Raw genomic sequence first — 17527 nt, 5'->3', positions numbered from 1 at the left:
TTCTCTGGCAAAGGGAGTGACCTGTGTCTGGTTTCTCTCTCTATCCTAGCAGATGATGGGATGGCGAATGAGGTGGAGAATCCTCAACGAGACGATGCTGAGCAAGTAGAAGCACATGGGACATTCTCAGAAAGATCCAAAGGGAATGTTTCCTGGAATTGTCCACAGGCAAACAACTGTGAGAGTCAGCACAGACCAGGGGAAAAGTTCAGTAGAGGTTCAGACCTTATTAGACATGAGAGAATGAACACAGGAGAAACACCCTACATCTGCCTGGAGTGTGGGAAAACCTTCAAACATAACAATGCCTTTATCATACATCAGAGAATCCACACTGGAGAGAGACCATACACATGCCCCGAGTGTGGGAAAAGCTTCAGTCGCAGCTCAAACCTTACCACACATCACAGAATCCACACAGGGGAGAAACCCCACACTTGTCATGAGTGTGGGAAAGGCTTCGGTCGGAGCTCAGAGCTTATGTTACATAGGAGAATCCACACAGGAGAAAGACCCTACACTTGCTGTGAGTGCGGGAAAAGCTTCATTCGGAGCTCAGAGCTTAATAAGCACCAGAGAATCCACACTGGAGAGAGACCCTTCAGATGTACTGAGTGCGGGAAAGTCTTCAATAATAGGTCTCAGCTTGTCACACATCGGCGAAACCACACAGGAGAGAGACCCTACTCATGCCTTGAGTGTGGGAAAGGCTTCACTTCTAGCTCACATCTTGTCTCGCATCAGCGAATCCACACAGGGGAGAGACCCTATTCATGCCCTGAGTGTGGGAAAAGCTTCATTTCTAACTCACAGCTGGTCTCACATCGGAAAATCCACACAGGAGAGAGATCCTATTCATGCCCTGAGTGTGGGAAAAGCTTCAGTCATAGTTCACAGCTTATCACACATAAGAGAACCCACACAGGAGAGAAACCATACACATGTCCTGAGTGTGGGAAAAGCTTCAGTCAGAGCTCTGCCCTTGTCACACATCAGAGAATCCACACAGGTGAGAAACCCTACACGTGCCTTGAGTGCGGGAAAAGCTTCAACCGGAACTCATTGCTGATCATGCATCAGAGAATCCACACAGGTGAGAGACCCTACACGTGCCTTGAGTGTGGGAAAAGCTTCATTCGGAGCTCATTGCTGATCATACATCAGAGAATTCACACTGAGGAGAGACCTTACAGATGCCCTGAGTGCGGGAAAGCCTTCATTTGTAGCTATCAGCTTGTCTCACATCGGAGAATCCACACAGGAGAGAAACCCTACTCATGCCCTGAGTGTGGGAAAAGCTTCACTGATAGATCACAGATGATCAAACATAAGAGAAGACACACAGGGGAGTCCCCCTACACATGCCCTGAGTGTGGGAAAAACTTCAGTTCACACTCACACCTTAACGCACATAAGACAATTCACACAGGAGAGAGACCCTACACATGTTCTGAGTGCGGGAAAAGTTTCCGTCAGAGATCAAACCTTATCGAACATCAGAGAATCCACACAGGGGAGACGCCCTATAGCTGCCCTGAGTGTGGGAAAAGCTTCCGTCGGAACTCAGAGCTCATCATACATCAGAGAAACCACACAGGAGAGACGCCCTACACATGCTCTGAATGCGGGAAAAGCTTCAATCAGAGAGCAAACCTTATCACACATCAGAGAAACCACACAGGAGAGAGACCCTACACATGCTCTGAGTGTGGGAAAAGCTTCATTCGGAAAGGAAACCTTATCACACATCAGAGAAACCACACAGGAGAGAGACCCTACTCATGCTCTGAGTGTGGGAAAAGCTTCAACCAGAGAGCAAACCTTATCACACATCAGAGAAACCACACAGGAGAGAGACCCTACACATGCTCTGAGTGTGGGAAAAGCTTCATTCGGAAAGGAAACCTTATCACACATCAGAGAAACCACACAGGAGAGAGACCCTTCAGATGCCCTCAGTGCGGTAAAGGCTTCACTTCTAGCTCACGGCTTGTCTCACATCAAAAAATCCACACAGGAGAGAATCCTTAGTCGTGCCCTGTATGTGGGAAAGGCTTCAGTCATAGTTCATGGATCATCACACATCAGAGAATCCACACAGGAGAATAACACTATACTTGTATTCAGGAGGGCTGCCCAAAGATTTTTTGTTTTGGATTTTGTTTTGGTAATACGTTGGCTAATTCCTACATATTGGTCTTTAAGGTCAATTGCACCATTTCCTTTACTGTAGTCTCTCAGCTCCCTTCTGGTGAGTTGCCACCTTCTATCTTTTGCAGCTCACCTTACTTTGGGGTGAATCCTGTGAACATTTCTATCAACTCCTTTGTCTTATGAGTTATGGGAATGTGTGTCCCTCTTGACAGAAATGTCCATCAATCCGAGTTGGGAGAGAGAGGGTTGACCTCATCTAGCTACAGTGAGATAAAAACTATATGTGCCTTGTGTCCACCAGAACTCTACATTGAGTAGACCATGTCTACACTACCACTTATGTTGGCAAAACTTACGTCGCTCAGGGGTGTGAAAAAAACCCACTCCTGAGTAACACAAGTTTTGCCGGCATAATTGGCAGTGTGCACAGCGCTATGTCAGTGGGAGAGCTTCTCCCGCCCACATAGCTACCACCACTCAATGGGAGTAGTTTAATTATGTTGACGGGAGAGCTCTCGCCCACCACCATAGAGCGACTTCACAAGAGATGTTACACCAGCGCAGCTGCATCACTACAGCTGTGCCACTGTAAGGTCTCTAATGTAGACACAGCCTAAATTGCTCAAATTAGCTATCTTGGTGTAAAAACACAACTATCTTTTCAGGGCAGACATAACCCAGGTGCAGTGGTGTGGTTAGCTTTCCCCTTGTGCTGACCTGATCTCCATCACCCTTCCTAGTCCTGATAAACCCTGAGCATCACATTGCAAAGTGAATGTTAGTCACCAGATTTCCTGGTTGGGCGAGAGTCTCATTCCCAGGTTTTCTGACATTACTTGTGGTTGTTCTGAAGAGGAGGTAGTTTTTCTACCAGTTTTCTGATTTAGAATATAATGAGATGTAATTAAAAGGCAGGAGGAAAGGTAGAAAAAAAGTATCATTTCAGCCTTTCCAGATGGAAAGATTGGCTGATTTGCCCTATTATGATGATGCTAAAACCTTTGTAACTAACATGATGTGATGTTATTGACATAAACTGGGACCATATAGATCATTGTTGCAACCAAGGTCCTGTAGTGGCACCCAAATCTTATATAAAGGTGGTCAAATGGGGTGTCTAAGACAAGGTTATGGTTTACTGGTATGATTATGCTGTCTATATGTGTGTATCAGTTTTGTAGTCGAAGTTATGAATATTGGCTCTATACTGTCTGTATGGCAAATTTATGCTATGCTTCTGGGTGATATCCCAGACAAGCTGGGATTAGCTCTGCCTAGCCTGCTTGATGGCCCATTAAGGAGCATCAGCTATACAATGGACCCATTGAGAGAAGGCAAATATGCCTTCAGACTCAGCAAAGTATGCAGGGACTGGCCCATGTGACTCCAGGCTCCATCTTGCTGTAATTTTCCACAATAAGAACAAAGCGGTGTTCTTACACCTGGAAAAGACTATATAAGTCTGATGCCTCATCTCCATTTTGTCTTCAATCCTGCTTCATACCTCTGGAGGAACTTTGCTACAAGCTGAAGCTTTGAACAAAGGACCGAGGACCCATCCCAGCGGGGGATGTATTCCAGAGACTTGATTTGAACCTGCAGTTTATTCTATCGCTGCTGCAAGCCTGAACCAAGAACTTTGTTGTTGTTGTATGTAATTGATTCCATTTAACCAATTCTAACTCTCATCTCTATCTTTTTCCTTTTATGGATAAACCTTTAGATTTTAGATTCTAAAGGATTGGCAACAGCGTGATTTGTGGGTAAGATCTGATTTGTATATTGACCTGGGTCTGGGGCTTGGTCCTTTGGGATCAGGAGAACCTTTTTCTTTTACTGGGGTCTTGGTTTTCATAATCATTTGTCCCCGTAACAAGTGGCACTGGTGGTAATACTGGGAAACTGGAGTGTCTAAGGAGATTGCTTGTGAGACTTGCAGTTAGCCAGTGGGGTGAGACCGAAGTCCTCTTAGTCTGGCTGGTTTGGTTTGCCTTAGAGGTGGAAAAACCCCCAGCCTTGGGCTGTAACTGCCCTGTTTGAGCAATTTGTCCTGAGTTGGCACTCTCAGTTGGGTTCTGCCAGAACCGCATCATCACACATGACTGAATTGTAATGAGGTGGTGCTGAGTGAAGAAGGTTTGAATGGACCAGAGGACAGCGTAATAGGAAAATCGGTTCTAATTTGGCATCATGAGATGTAAGATGCTCTGGAATTTCATTTTATATGATATTGAAACTGTCTTATTCGCTTGTGTGTTGTGGGTTTTTCTCTTTCCTGAGGGCTTTTGATAACATAACTGGATATTAGTTTTTTGTGATAGGGTGAAGTTCAGGTTTTTGGTGGATTTTGAGACAAATGACCATTTACTTAAAACAATTTCTTTTTGTGCGTGTCTTTTTTCCACTCCTCCATTATGGCATGGAGAAAGTTCAAGAGCAGTTCAGTCATCAGGAATGAATACTCAAAGATATTGGATGTGCTACCAGAGAGAGAGTAGCATTTTAAAATTGTACATCTAACTATGGAACGAAATTGAATAACACTGTGATCATATAGCCCTGGTCTACACTACAAGTTTAGGTCGAATTTAGCAGCGTTAGATCGATTTTAACCCTGCACCCGTCCACACGACGAAGCCATCTTTTTTGACTTAAGGGCTCGTAAAATCGATTTCTGTACTCCTCCGACGAAGGGATTAGCGCTGAAATCGACCTTGCCGGGTTGAATTTAGGGTAGTGTGGTTGCAATTCGAAGGTATTGGCCTCAGGGAGCTATCCCAGAGTGCTTCATTGTGACCGTTCTGGACAGCGCTCTCAACTCAGATGCACTAGCCAGGTAGACAGGAAAAGGCCCGCAAACTTTTGAATCTCATTTCCTGTTTGGCCAGCGTGGCAAGCTGCAGGTGAGTGCAGATCTCATCCATGATGGAGTCCCAGAATTGCAAAAGAGCTCCAGCATGGACAGAACGGGAGGTATGGGATCTGATTGCTGTATGGGGAGACGAATCCGTGCTATCAGAACTCCGTTCCAAAAGACGAAATGCCCAAACATTTGAAAAAATCTCCAAGAGCATGAAGGACAGAGGCTATAACAGGGCCCCTCAGCAGTGCCGCATGAAACTTAAGGAGCTCAGGCAAGCCTACCAAAAAACCAGAGAGGCAAACGGCTGCTTGGGGTCAGAGCCCCAGACATGCCGCTTCTATGATGAGCTGCATGCCATTCTAGGGGGTGCAGCCACCACTACCCCACTCCTGTGCTTTGACTCTGTCAATGGATTATCACGCAACAGGGATGCACATTTTGGGGTCGAGGAAGAGGAGGAGGTTCAAGCAAGCAGAGAAACCATTTTCCCCGAGAGCCAGGAACTGTTTCTCACCCTGGATCTAGTACCCCCTGTACCCACCCAAGGCGGGCTCCCGGACCTGCCAGGCAGAGAAGGGACCTCTGGTGAGTGTACCTTTGTAAATATAATACATGGTTTAAAAGCAAACATGTTTATTGATTAATTTGCCCTGAAGATTGTTGGCAATTTAGGATGCATTCGCGGCCAGGACAGCTACTGGAAAAGTCTGTTAACGTGTCTGGGGATGGAGCGGAAATCCTCCAGGGACATCTCCATGAAGCTATCCTGGATGGTCACTCCTCATGATCACCTGGTTGAAATAGGGTAATTTTATTAAGGGGACATTTAGAGGTGGCCGTTAGCCACGCGGTGGGGGGAGGGTTGAAGCGATCATCCCAGAGAATTGTGTGTGTGTGGGGGGGGGGGGGGTTAGTTGGGTTTGTGCTGCACGTTAACCCGAAAACCGCAGCCCCTCCTTTTAAATTGCCAACCCATTGTTCTCTAAAATGTCTTTTTAAACTACTACTCTCTCTTTTTTCCCCTCCCGCAGCTGCAAATGTTTCAACGCTGCCCCTATCATCTCCGTCCCAGAGGCTAGCGAAGATTACAAGGTGAAAAAAACGCACTCGCGATTAAATGTTCTCTGAGCTCATTCAGTCCTCCCACACTGAAAGATCCCAGCAGAATGCGTGGAGGCAAGCAATGTCAGAGTCTAGGAAAGCACAATATGAACGCGAGGATAGGTGGCGGGTTGAAGGTGATAGGGGGTGTCAGCTTGCTGACAGAAGGCAGGAGGCAATGCTGAGGCTACTGGAGGATCAAACTGATATGCTCCGGGATGGTTGAGCTGCAGGAAAGGCAGGAGCACAGACCGCCGCTTCAGCCCCTGTGTAACCAACCGCCCTCCTCCCCAAGTTCCATAGCCTCCTCACCCAGACGCCCAAGAACGTGGTGGGGGCGCCTCTGGGCACCCAAGCACTCCACCCCAAAGGACTGCACAAGCAACAGAAAGCTGGCATTCAATAAGTTTTAAAGTGCAGTGTGGCCTTGTCCTTCTCTCCTCCCCAACCCGGGCTACCTTGGCAGTTATACCCCCTATTTGTGTGATGAATTAATAAACAATGCATGAATTTGAAACAACAATGACTTTATTGCCTCTGCAAGCGGTGATCGAAGCGGGGAGGGGAGGGCGGTTGGCTTACAGGGAAGTAGAGCGAACCAAGGGAGCGGGTTTTCATCAAGGAAACAAACAGAACTTTCACACCGTAGTCTGGCCAGTCATGAAACTGGTTTTCAAAGCTTCTCTGATGTGCACCGCACCCTCCTGTACTCTTGTAACCGCACTGGTGTCTGGCTGCATGTAATCAGCTGCCAGACGATTTGCCTCAACCTCCCACCCCGCCATAAACGTCTCCCCCTTACACTCACAGATATTGTGGAGCGCACAGCAAGCAGTAATAACAATGGGAATATTGTTTTTGCTGAGGTCTAACCGAGTCAGTAAACTGCACCAGCACGCTTTTAAACATCCAAATGCACATTCTACCACCATTCTGCCCTTGCTCAGCCTATAGTTGAACAGCTCCTGACTACTGTTCAGGCTGCCTGTGTATGGCTTCATGAGCCATGGGAGCAAGGGGTAGGCTGGGTCCCCAAGGATAACGATAGGCATTTCAACATCCCCAACCGTTATTTTCTGGTCTGGGAAGAAAGTCCCTTGCTGCAAATGTTAAAACAGACCAGAGTTCCTGAAGATGCGAGCGTCATGTATCTTTCCCAGCCATCCCACGTTGATGTTGGTGAAATGTCCCTTGTGATCCACCAATGCTTGCAGCACCATTGAAAAGTACCCCTTTCAGTTTATGTACTTGCTGCCTTGGTGGTCTGGTGCCAAGATAGGGTTATGCGTTCCGTCTACCATCCCACCACAGTTAGGGAGTCCCATTGCAGCAAAGCCATCCACTATGACCTGCACATTTCCCAGAGTCACTACCCTTGATAGCAGCAGCTCAGTGATTGCGTTGGCTGCTTGCATCACAGCAGCCCCCACAGTAGATTTGCCCACTCCAAATTGATTCCCGACTGACCGGTAGCTGTCTGGAGTTGCAAGCTTCCACAGAGCTATCACCACTCGCTTGTGAACTGTGAGGGCTGCTCTCATCTTGGTATTCTTGTGCTTCAGGGCAGGAGAAAGCAAGTCACAAAGTTCCGTGAAAGTGCTCTTACGCATCCCAGACCTGCAAAACTCTGCAGTCCCACCAGTCTGTTCTTGTTTCCCGGGTCCAGAATTGGCGTTCCACGGCATGAACCTGCCCCATTACCACCATGATGTCCAAATTGCCGGGGCCCGTACTTTGAGAGAAATCTGTGTCCATGTCCTCATCACTCTCGTCACCACGCTGCCGTCGCCTCCTCACCTGCTTTTGCATTTTCTGGTTCTGCATATACTGCTGGATAATGCGTGTGGTGTTTAAAACGCTCATAACTGCCGCGGTGATCTGAGTGGGCTCCATGCTTGCGGTGTTATGGTGTCTGCAGGAGAGCAGAGTGGCAGCAGAAGCGGCGGATGGATGACGAAGCTGACAGCAATATGGCGCCAGCACGGAAAAAGGCATGAAACTATTGTCGGCCATTGCTTTCATGGAGGGAGGGAGGAGCAAGGGGTGGTCTGGCAGCAGACGGTGCAGTACCATTGCTAGCCGTCGTCATTGTCTCCTGCTCGCCAGCAGACAGTGCAGTATGACTGTAGCCGTCATTGTTTCCAGGCAGACTGAATCTCCATGAGACGAAACTTAAGAGAATGACCTGGAGTCACTCCCATTTATGTCCAGGCGCCCCAACAGACCTCACCGAAGTCGGCCAAGAGCACTCAGGAGACAACGACAATGACGACGGCTACCAGTCGTATTTCACCTTCTGCTGCCTCAAGGCAATAAGCTGCTGCTGTGTAGCAATGCAGTCCCGCGTCTGCCAGCACCCAGGACACGTACGGTGACGGTGAGCTGAGTGGGCTCCATGCTTGCCCTGGTATGGCGTCTGCACGGGTAACACAGGAAAAAAGCCGCAAAAGGATTGTCTGCCATTGCTTTCACCGAGGGAAAGGGGGGCTGACGACATGTACCCAGAACCACCCGTGACAATGTTTTTGCCCCATCAGGCATTGGGATCTCAACCCAGAATTCCAATGGGCGGCAGAGACTGCGGGAACTGTGGGATAGCTACCCAGAGTGCAACGCTCCGGAAGTCGACACTTCCCTCGGTACTGTGGACGCACTCCACCGACTTAATGATCTTAAGTGGGGACACACACAATTGACTGTATAAAATCGATTTCTAAAAAATCAACTTCTATAAATTTGACCTAATTTCGTAGTGTAGACATACCAATAGTTTGGGTCAATATTGTCTCAGATGATTCAAGGAGAATATTCCACAGTACATGACTCGGAACTAAGTAAAATGCTCATGTATTTGGTCTCAAGGCAGTTGTGGCCCAGGCCTACCAGTAGGTTACTTCTGAAGAGCTCTCTTTCGTAATCAAGCAATAGCAAGCCATGCTCACCTGGGAAGCCAGCAAGCAGGAAATTGAATTTAAAATTCCCAGGGCTTGCAACGGGTTGGGTGGGTTGGCTACAAGGCAGTGGAGTTTAAACCGCTGACCAGAGCGGCAGCATGGGAATTGTGAGACACTTTCTAGAGGCCAATAAAATCAAAAATATAGGGTGTGTTTACACTGGCTGTTTGTCAACAATAAAGGGAGGGGAAAAGACAAAAGTCTCCCCTGGGGTGGAAGATTTTGTCACCAAAACTGGGTGGTTTTTTTTGAGAAAAGTTCAATTGCAGTGTGTACGCTATCGCTGTTTTCTCATCAAAAGGCAGTTTTTGGCAGCATTTTAAAAAATTTAAAAATAAGCCTTTGACAGCCAGAGAATAACAGAGTTCTCACTCTTTTTGGCTGGGTACAGCAAAGTCAGATATTTTATTCTCTCAAGCAGCTGCGTAAAGGGAGAGAGTGCACTAGGACACAGGGTCTCCCCTTCCTAGGCAGGTCTCTCCACAGGTAAACACTTACAGCAAGCATTTATACCTTTTGCTACAGACAATAATAAGCAACAGCTGCATTTTGTTTATACATAGGTCATTCTGATATCTTGTTTTTCTCACTTATGTAGACTCTTAGTCTACATTCCATATTGTCTGCACATTATCTACACAAGGTCGCAACAACTTCTCACACAGTTCTTTCCCATTCTCCTCACACAATCCTCGCTTCTACAAATCTCACATTATTAGGATTTCAGTTAGCCTGACTCTTGCTAACAAAGACTGTTTGCATTTGAAATTCCCTTCCAATTCCTGTCAGGCCTTGCTCTGCTTCCACAACAGGAATGAATGACATGGGATGGATCACTCGCTAATTGACCCGTTTATTCCCCTTGAAGCATCTGACATTGGCCACTGTCAGAAGACAGGATACTGGACTAGATGGACCATTGGTCTAACCCAATATGGCCATTCTTATGTTTCTGTCCCCTGCCTCCCCCCGAGTAGTTTATGAAAGGTGACTAATCCTGTAAAGTTTAGTTGATGTAATTTACCCTCTTTGGACTAAGGAGTTCTAAAGCAAAACCTCACTCAAAAGGGGCTGGTGTATGGCAGTATGTAGGAGAAATAGTGTATATCAAAATAAAGACCTAGTATAGATTTTAATTATTTCTATTTCAAATGGAATTTTTTGATAAGCTTTTAAAATAATGTTTCTGTTGAGGAATAAATTCCGTAAGGAGATAAGTTGTGTAACCTTTTACCCAGTTATACTGTAACAGCCGCTGAGTTCCCCAGTTCTCGTGTTTGCAAACACGAGGTCCCATCTGGCAGGAGGTGTCTTACTTTAAAATGGTGATTGGGTACAAGATAGCAGCTTTTCTGTTTTTTTAAGTTTTGTTCTTTTGTTTTTTCATGGGTGCCAAGGCCCTTTTCAGTTTGAGGAGGCCAGCTATTAGAACACGTCCATTTAACCCTCAGATTAGGCTATGGAAACTTCTTCAGAACTTTTGTTTTTCATTTTTGATATCTTTGAGGTCCTCACATCCATGCTGCTTGTGGTTTGCTACAATGAATACTTTAAGAAAACTTCTAGGTGAAGTGAAAGTTTAACAAAGCGACTTTGGTTCAGTGTGTTCCTTGCTTCAACTCAGGACACATTGTCTATTTCCAAGGAATTTTCACACCTGATTTGCCTGGAAACCTCAGGGAATCACTGTAAAGTGGGGTAAGCTGGAATCATCAATTGTAAAGATCAAGATAAAGATGGAAGTCCTTCACCTTTGAGGTCAACGAGCTGTCTAACAGAGACTGATGTACCATGACCCCAAGACTGATCCCCTCTGGGGAAGGAAGTCACATCATCAACTGGCTATGACAGCCTTGACCAGTCTGCCTGTACCGGTCTAGCTATGCCATTGCCTGGTTCCTTCCCTGCAGCTACACCTCTACTCCACTCCCTTGGCATTCTAGTAACTTACTGTTCCTTTTTCTATTTTTTGTCTTTTGTTTTTATTTGCTGGAAGACATTCCAGCCTTTCTATGACATTAGAGTGTAACAGTGTGGCTCAGTCCGTACGTTTTTCTATGAGCACCAGTAAAATCCACATGGGGAAGATGCTACAAAGATAGTTCCCCAAATCTAAATAGCCCTAAGACTGCCCTCTGAAATCACGGAATGTTCCTTAGCTGCGAAAGCATTAGAAAAAGCAAAGCTGTCAGATATGAATTGTTCAGTGAGAGCTGTTTAAACCTCCACTTGTTAAAGTCTCAGCCAGGTCTGTGAGGGGTGGGGGGCTCCGAGAGAGAAAGAGTGAGAAGAAGGATTAGCCACATAATACGAAAGCTAAGGAGGAAGCTTTACATGGCTTTGAGGTGGCGGCTTAGATGTAAGCACTCATTTGGTTTCAGTATTGAAATATTCAACTGGCTAAATCTGGACTGTACTGCTTGGGTGAAGTTCTCTGATTGGGTAGTATAAATAAATGCACAATCACCTGTGACCAAAGAATGGGGCAGACAGTCACCAAAACTGGTGGATATTCCAATACTTAGATTTACCAAGCCAGCACAAAACAGCTTCCATAATATGTCACTGGTTACCCAGAAGCCAACAACACAGTTCCCTTAAAGCAACCCAGCCTTAGGCCTCCACCAGACACCCAAGTCAAATATGATGAGGATGACTGAAAATCGTATTCATCCTATAAGAAAGTTCTACCAGTCCCAAAGGATTGGACACATTACCTCCCAAGTAAATGAATATTTTGGCTCTTACCCAAATACACGCTGACAGCCAATTCTTACTAACTAAAGGGAAATTTATTAAAAAAGAAAAGAGAGCGAGTATTGGTTAAAAGATCAGTGTAGATACAGACACGAGTACAGTTCTGAGATCAGTTTCATAGTAGAGATGGGGAGCTTTGGAGTTGCAAAGAGTTCTTAGAATTAGTCCGTAGATTCAATCCAATGTTCATATCCAGGGTGATCAAGGTGGGACTGGAGATCTCAGTCTTACGACTTAAGCTTCCCCTGCAAGAAGCATTAAGCAGATCCGAGATAAAAAGGATCAGGACCCAAGAGACCTTTATACTGTTCCAGGCCTTCTCCTGACAGCTTAGAGTCCTTAGGCGAACAATGGGCAATCAAGACTTTGAAGCAGACCTGTTTTCGAAGCATCACGGGTACTTAGCTACACGGATTAACAGAAGGCAATTGCCTGTTTTCCACCATTCACAGGTGATTTGATATATAGAACAAAGAGATCAGTGAGGTGATATCACGATATTTACAGATCATTTAAATGTTAAGATCTCCTTTCGATCTCTGAATTAGCAGAATACAGCATAGACAGGAACTCTAACCTCTAAGAATATATATGTAAACACACACAAAAACACTACCTACCAATATGCCCCTAAAGATTGAATTTGGGTCATTTATCCTGCAGGATGCTTAACCCTTTCCAGTCATGTGTCACACCACCTCTTTGATTTTCAGTTTTAAGATTTAGAAGGGTTGGTTTTCTGTTGTATTAATCTGATGATTTGACAAATTGATGAGTTCATTCCAATGCAGTTAATTAATTGATTGACTGATTTGACCTCAACTTTCTAGTTGTATGGTTTAACCTAAGGGTCTCAAACTAAAATGACCATGAGGGCCACATGAGGATTAGTACATTGGCCCAAGGGCCGCATTACTGACACCTCTCCCCTGCCACCCTCGGCCCTGCCCCCACTCCACCCCTTCCATGAGGCCTCACCCCTGCCCACCACTTCCCACCCCTTACCTGCCCCCATTCCAACCCCTTCCCCGAAATCCCCACCCCAACTCTGCCCCCTCCCTGCCCCCAGTGGTGCAGGTGGGGTGTGACAGGGGCTCAGGGCAGGAAGTTGGGGTGTGGGGTGCAGGAGGAGTGAGGGGTACAGCAGGGGGTCAGGGTGCAGGAGGGTTGCGGGGTGAGGCAGGGGGTTCAGGGCAGGGGGTCAGGGTGCAGGGTACGGCAGGGGGTCGGGGTGCAGGAGGGGTGCGGCATGGGGCTCGGGGCAGTGGGTTGGGGTGCAGGAGGGGTGTGGGGTGAGGCAGGGGGTCAGGGTGCAGTGTGCAGCAGGGGGCTCAGGGCAGGGGGTCAGGGTGCAGGGTATGGCAGGGGGTTGGAGTGCAGGAGGGGTACGGCATGGGGCTCAGGGCAGTGGGTTGGGATGCAGGGGGGGTCGGGGTGTGGGGTGTGGCATGGGGCTCAGGGCAGGGGGTTTGGCTGCAGGAGGGGTTTGGGGGGCAGGATCTGGCCCGGCGTGTACCGGGGGAACACCGAAGAAGTGGGCTGTAGTCCACGAAAGCTTATGCTCTAATAAATTTGTTAGTCTCTAAGGTGCCACAAGTACTCCTGTTCTTCTTATCAGTCCACTGTGCTTCCCTTTGGCCTGTCAACGGCCCCAAGGGTATTTACAAAGCAGCGATTGCTTCTTACCCGAGACGTCGAAGAGTTCACATCTATCCGTACCGCGACGATTGCCTGATCAAAGGCTGTTCGCAAGATGAGGTTGGATGCTGCATGGACATAGCACTGGCCACCTGTCGGGCCTTAGGCCTGTTGATAAATGAGCAGAAATCAACATTACTTCTGGGTGGAACTGGAAGCATTTCAGACAATGCAATCATGGTGTCCCTGCTCTTCAATCTCTTACTTAGCAGCCTAAATTTGCCTTCCAGGACCTCTCTCCTATCCCTCCCTATATCATTCATACCTACATGTACCATGACAACCGGCTCCTCCCCAACACTTTGTTTCATGGGATTTTTCAATGGCCCTTGTTTGCTGTTGGCCCTGTCATCTCTGTGTGAAAGGCTGGATCCCGCACTGCTCTCCAATGCTCCGCTAACTGTCATTAACACATCCCGAATGGCAGTGCCGTTAATCATGAAGCTCCTAACTCAAAAGAATTCACAGTTGCCTGACGTGCTGTCTGCCATGGATAGGAGCAATGTTAGATTACTTTTGGCATTCCTGGAAGAGCTGCACGTGGTGGACCATCGCTTTGGGGCTCATGAAACAAACACTGAGTGGTGGGATCGTATCGTCATGCAGGTCTGGGATGACAAGCAGTGGCTACAGAATTTTTGGAGGAGGAAAGCCACCTTTCTGGAACTGTGTGCGGAGCTCGCCCCAGCACTGACGCGCAAGGACACCCAAATGAGAGCTGCCCTCTCGGTGGGGAAGTACATGGCGATCGCAGTGTGGAAGATGGTGACTCCAGACATAAGAACATAAGAACGGCCGTACTGGGTCAGATCAAAGGTCCATCTAGCCCAGTATCCTGTCTACCGACCGTGGCCAATGCCAGGTGCCCCAGAGGGAGTGGACCAACAGGCAATGATCAAGTGATCTCTCTCCTGCCATCCATCTCCATCCTCTGACAAACAGAGGCTAGGGACACCATTCCTTACCCATCCTGGCTAATAGCCATTAATTGACTTAACCTCCATGAATTTATCCAGTTCTCTTTTCAATGCTGTTATAGTCCTAGCCTTCACAACCTCCTCAGGTAAGGAGTTCCACAAGTTGATTGTGCGCTGCGTGAAGAAGAACTTCCTTGTATTTGTTTTAAACCTGCTGCCTATTAATTTCATTTGGTGACCCCTAGTTCTTGTATTATCGGAATAAGTAAATAACTTTTCCTTATCCACTTTCTCCACATCACTCATGATTTTATATACCTCTATCATATCCCCCCTTAGTCTCCTCTTTTCTAAGCTGAAGAGTCCTAGCCACTTTAATCTCTCCTCATATGGGACCCGTTGCAAACCCCTAATCATTTTAGTTGCCCTTCTCTGAACCTTTTCTAATGCCAGTATATCTTTTTTAGATGAGGAGACCACATCTGTACGCAGTATTCGAGATGTGGGCGTACCATTGATTTATATAAGGGCAATAATATATTCTCAGTCTTATTCTCTATCCCCTTTTTAATGATCCCTAACATCCTGTTTGCTTTTTTGATCGCCTCTGCACACTGCGTGGACACCTTCAGAGCACTATCCACGATGACTCCAAGATCTTTTTCCTGACTCGTTGTAGCTAACTTAGCCCCCATCATATTGTATGTATAGTTGGGGTTATTTTCTCCAATGTGCATTACTTTACATTTATCTACATTAAATTTCATTTGCCATTTTGTTGCCCAGTCATTTAGTTTTGTGAGATCTTTTTGAAGTTCATCACAGTCTGCTTTGGTCTTAACTATCTTGAGCAGTTTAGTATCATCTGCAAACTTTGCCACCTCACTGTTTACACCTTTCTCCAGTTCATTTATAAATAGGTTGAATAGGATAGTTCCAAGGACTGATCTTTGGGGAATACCACTAGTTACCCCTCTCCGTTCTGAGAATTTACCATTAATTTCTACCCTTTGTTCCCAGTCTTTTAACCAGTTCTCAATCCATGAAAGGACCTTCCCTTTTATCCCATGGCAGCTTAATTTACATAAGAGCCTTTGGTGAGGGACCTTGTCAAAGCCTTTCTGGAACTCTAAGTACACTATGTTCACTGGATCCCCCTTGTCCACATGTTTGCTGACCCCTTCAAAGAACTCTCATAGATTAGTAAAACACGATTTCCCATTAAAGAAACCATGTTGACTATTGCTCAACAGTTCATGTTTTTCTATGTGTCTGACAATTTTATTCTTAACTATTGTTTCGACTAATTTGTCCGGTACCGACATTAGACTTCCCGGTCTGTAATTGCTAGGATCACCTCTAGAGCAGACGTCTGCCGGTCCATCGCGAATCAGTTTGGAGTCGGGAAGTGAACTGTTGGGGCTGCGTTAACGCAAGTGTGCATTGCCGTTAATCGCGTCCTGCTAGGAAGGGTAGAGCCAGTTCCATAAACAAATGTATCACCGTATCAGTGACTTAGCGAGACGCCTGGAGAGATCGGGCTCCGAGGAGATAATCGTCCAGGTATGGGTAAATCATTATCCCTTGAGAGTGTAAATGAGCAGCTACCGCTGAGAGAACCTTGGAAAATACTCTCGGGGCCGCCGACAGCCCAAAGGTGAGCACTCTGTATTGGGAGTGGTTGTGTCCCACAGTGAATCTGAGAAATTGTCCGTGAGCAGGTAGGATTGAGATGTGAAAATTGGCATCCCGGAGGTCGAAGGCTGAAAACCAGTCTCCCTGTTCCAATGCTGGAATGATCAGCGATAAGATGACCATCTTGAACTTTTGAGCCTTGACAAACTTGTCGAGCACTCTGAGATCTAGTATGGGTCTCCAACTTGTTTGTATCGGGGTATAAAGATTTATCTCAGAGGGATTGTCTCTGTCTGGCCTAGGGAGGAAGGGAAAGTCCCGCCTTTCACTGAGCTGGCCCATTGTTACGGGAATACCTGTACTAGTGGTCTGATAGAATCTACGGGATACTAGTACCGTGCTTTGTTGACACGAAACCTTGCTGGGTGCCTTTGTTCCTTAACAGATCTTGTGGTCATTGGGTGGTTAGCTCGAGGTTTGCCATGCCAGCTGTCTGCGCACGGCTGGGGCAGCACAGAGGGAAAACACACATATCCAGAACCCCCCTATTCCCAGTGCCCCTCAGTCCCAACCCACAGCCCCCTTCTCTGCACTCTGCCTCTCATTCACGACCCACAGCCTCTCCTCTACACAGTGCTCTTCAATCCCATTCCACAACCCCCACCTTCCCCCCAGTAGCAGGTGATTCTGACTCCTTCGGGGAGTTTTTCTTGCTATGTTTTTGTGTGTGAATCGGCTTGTGGATTTTACAGCATGTTGGAAATTTCCATATTAAATAGAAAGCTCTGCTCATCTCTCCCTCTGCCTTCTCTTTTCTCTTCATAACTGGGGCTGGGAGCATTTCATTTCTTAATTCCCCAGGGATGAGATGTATGTGTATAATGTAGATATTTTCAATATATTTTTTCCCTTTGTGCTTAGAAATTGAAAACTGATTTTTTTTTGCCAACCAAAACCTGAAATAATTCAGAAAGCAGAAGAGAAGAACAACGATACATTCAAATCAAAGTGCCAGAACAGAGCAGAACTGGATTTTCAGCAGAAAATTTTCAGTTTGGGGGATTTTGTTTTCCTAGGCAAACAAAGCTCTCCAAGGGAAGCACAGAGAAAAATGTTTCACTTGCCTGCTTCAGAATAGCTTGACTTAGACACTCTGGCTGTATTTCACTGTCATGGGCTCGCTGTGGATGGGGCATTTTAATAATTTGGGGGAAGTCCCAGGATGTTTGGAGGAGGTTCTGAGTATGTTACCTTTGGAGATAAAAACTAGACTCCTGAACTTTTTTAGAAATCTCATATTTCAATTGGTTTTATTTCAAGCAGGGATCCTGGAGGCAAGTCTGACACCTTGGGAAGGTTTTTGGTTGCAGGAAGCAACATGGGTTTGTCACTGCACCAAAGGGGGGAGAGGGGTGTTTGGAAGGGAAGGGAAGAAGATTAAACACAGC

At 46.5% G+C, this 17527-nt stretch overlaps 1 protein-coding gene across 1 annotated transcript in view; it reads left to right on the top strand.

Moving 5' to 3' along the window:
• The window catches only part of LOC128822976 (zinc finger protein 420-like), a 68825-nt gene extending 62184 nt beyond the window's left edge, over positions 1-6641 (top strand). Inside the window, exons 7-8 of the mRNA XM_054004911.1 lie at positions 50-5822; positions 6049-6641. Of these exons, the coding sequence (XP_053860886.1) occupies positions 50-2031 (1982 nt within the window). The 3' untranslated portion in view covers positions 2032-5822; positions 6049-6641. The remainder of the gene's footprint in view (positions 1-49; positions 5823-6048) is intronic.
• Positions 6642-17527: the final 10886 nt, after the last annotated feature.

The sequence above is a fragment of the Malaclemys terrapin genome, chromosome 15, assembly GCF_027887155.1.
Source record: "Malaclemys terrapin pileata isolate rMalTer1 chromosome 15, rMalTer1.hap1, whole genome shotgun sequence".
NCBI lineage: Eukaryota > Metazoa > Chordata > Testudines > Emydidae > Malaclemys > Malaclemys terrapin.
The sequence above is the reverse complement of the archived record's forward strand: the minus strand, read 5'-3'. Positions and strand labels throughout refer to the sequence as shown.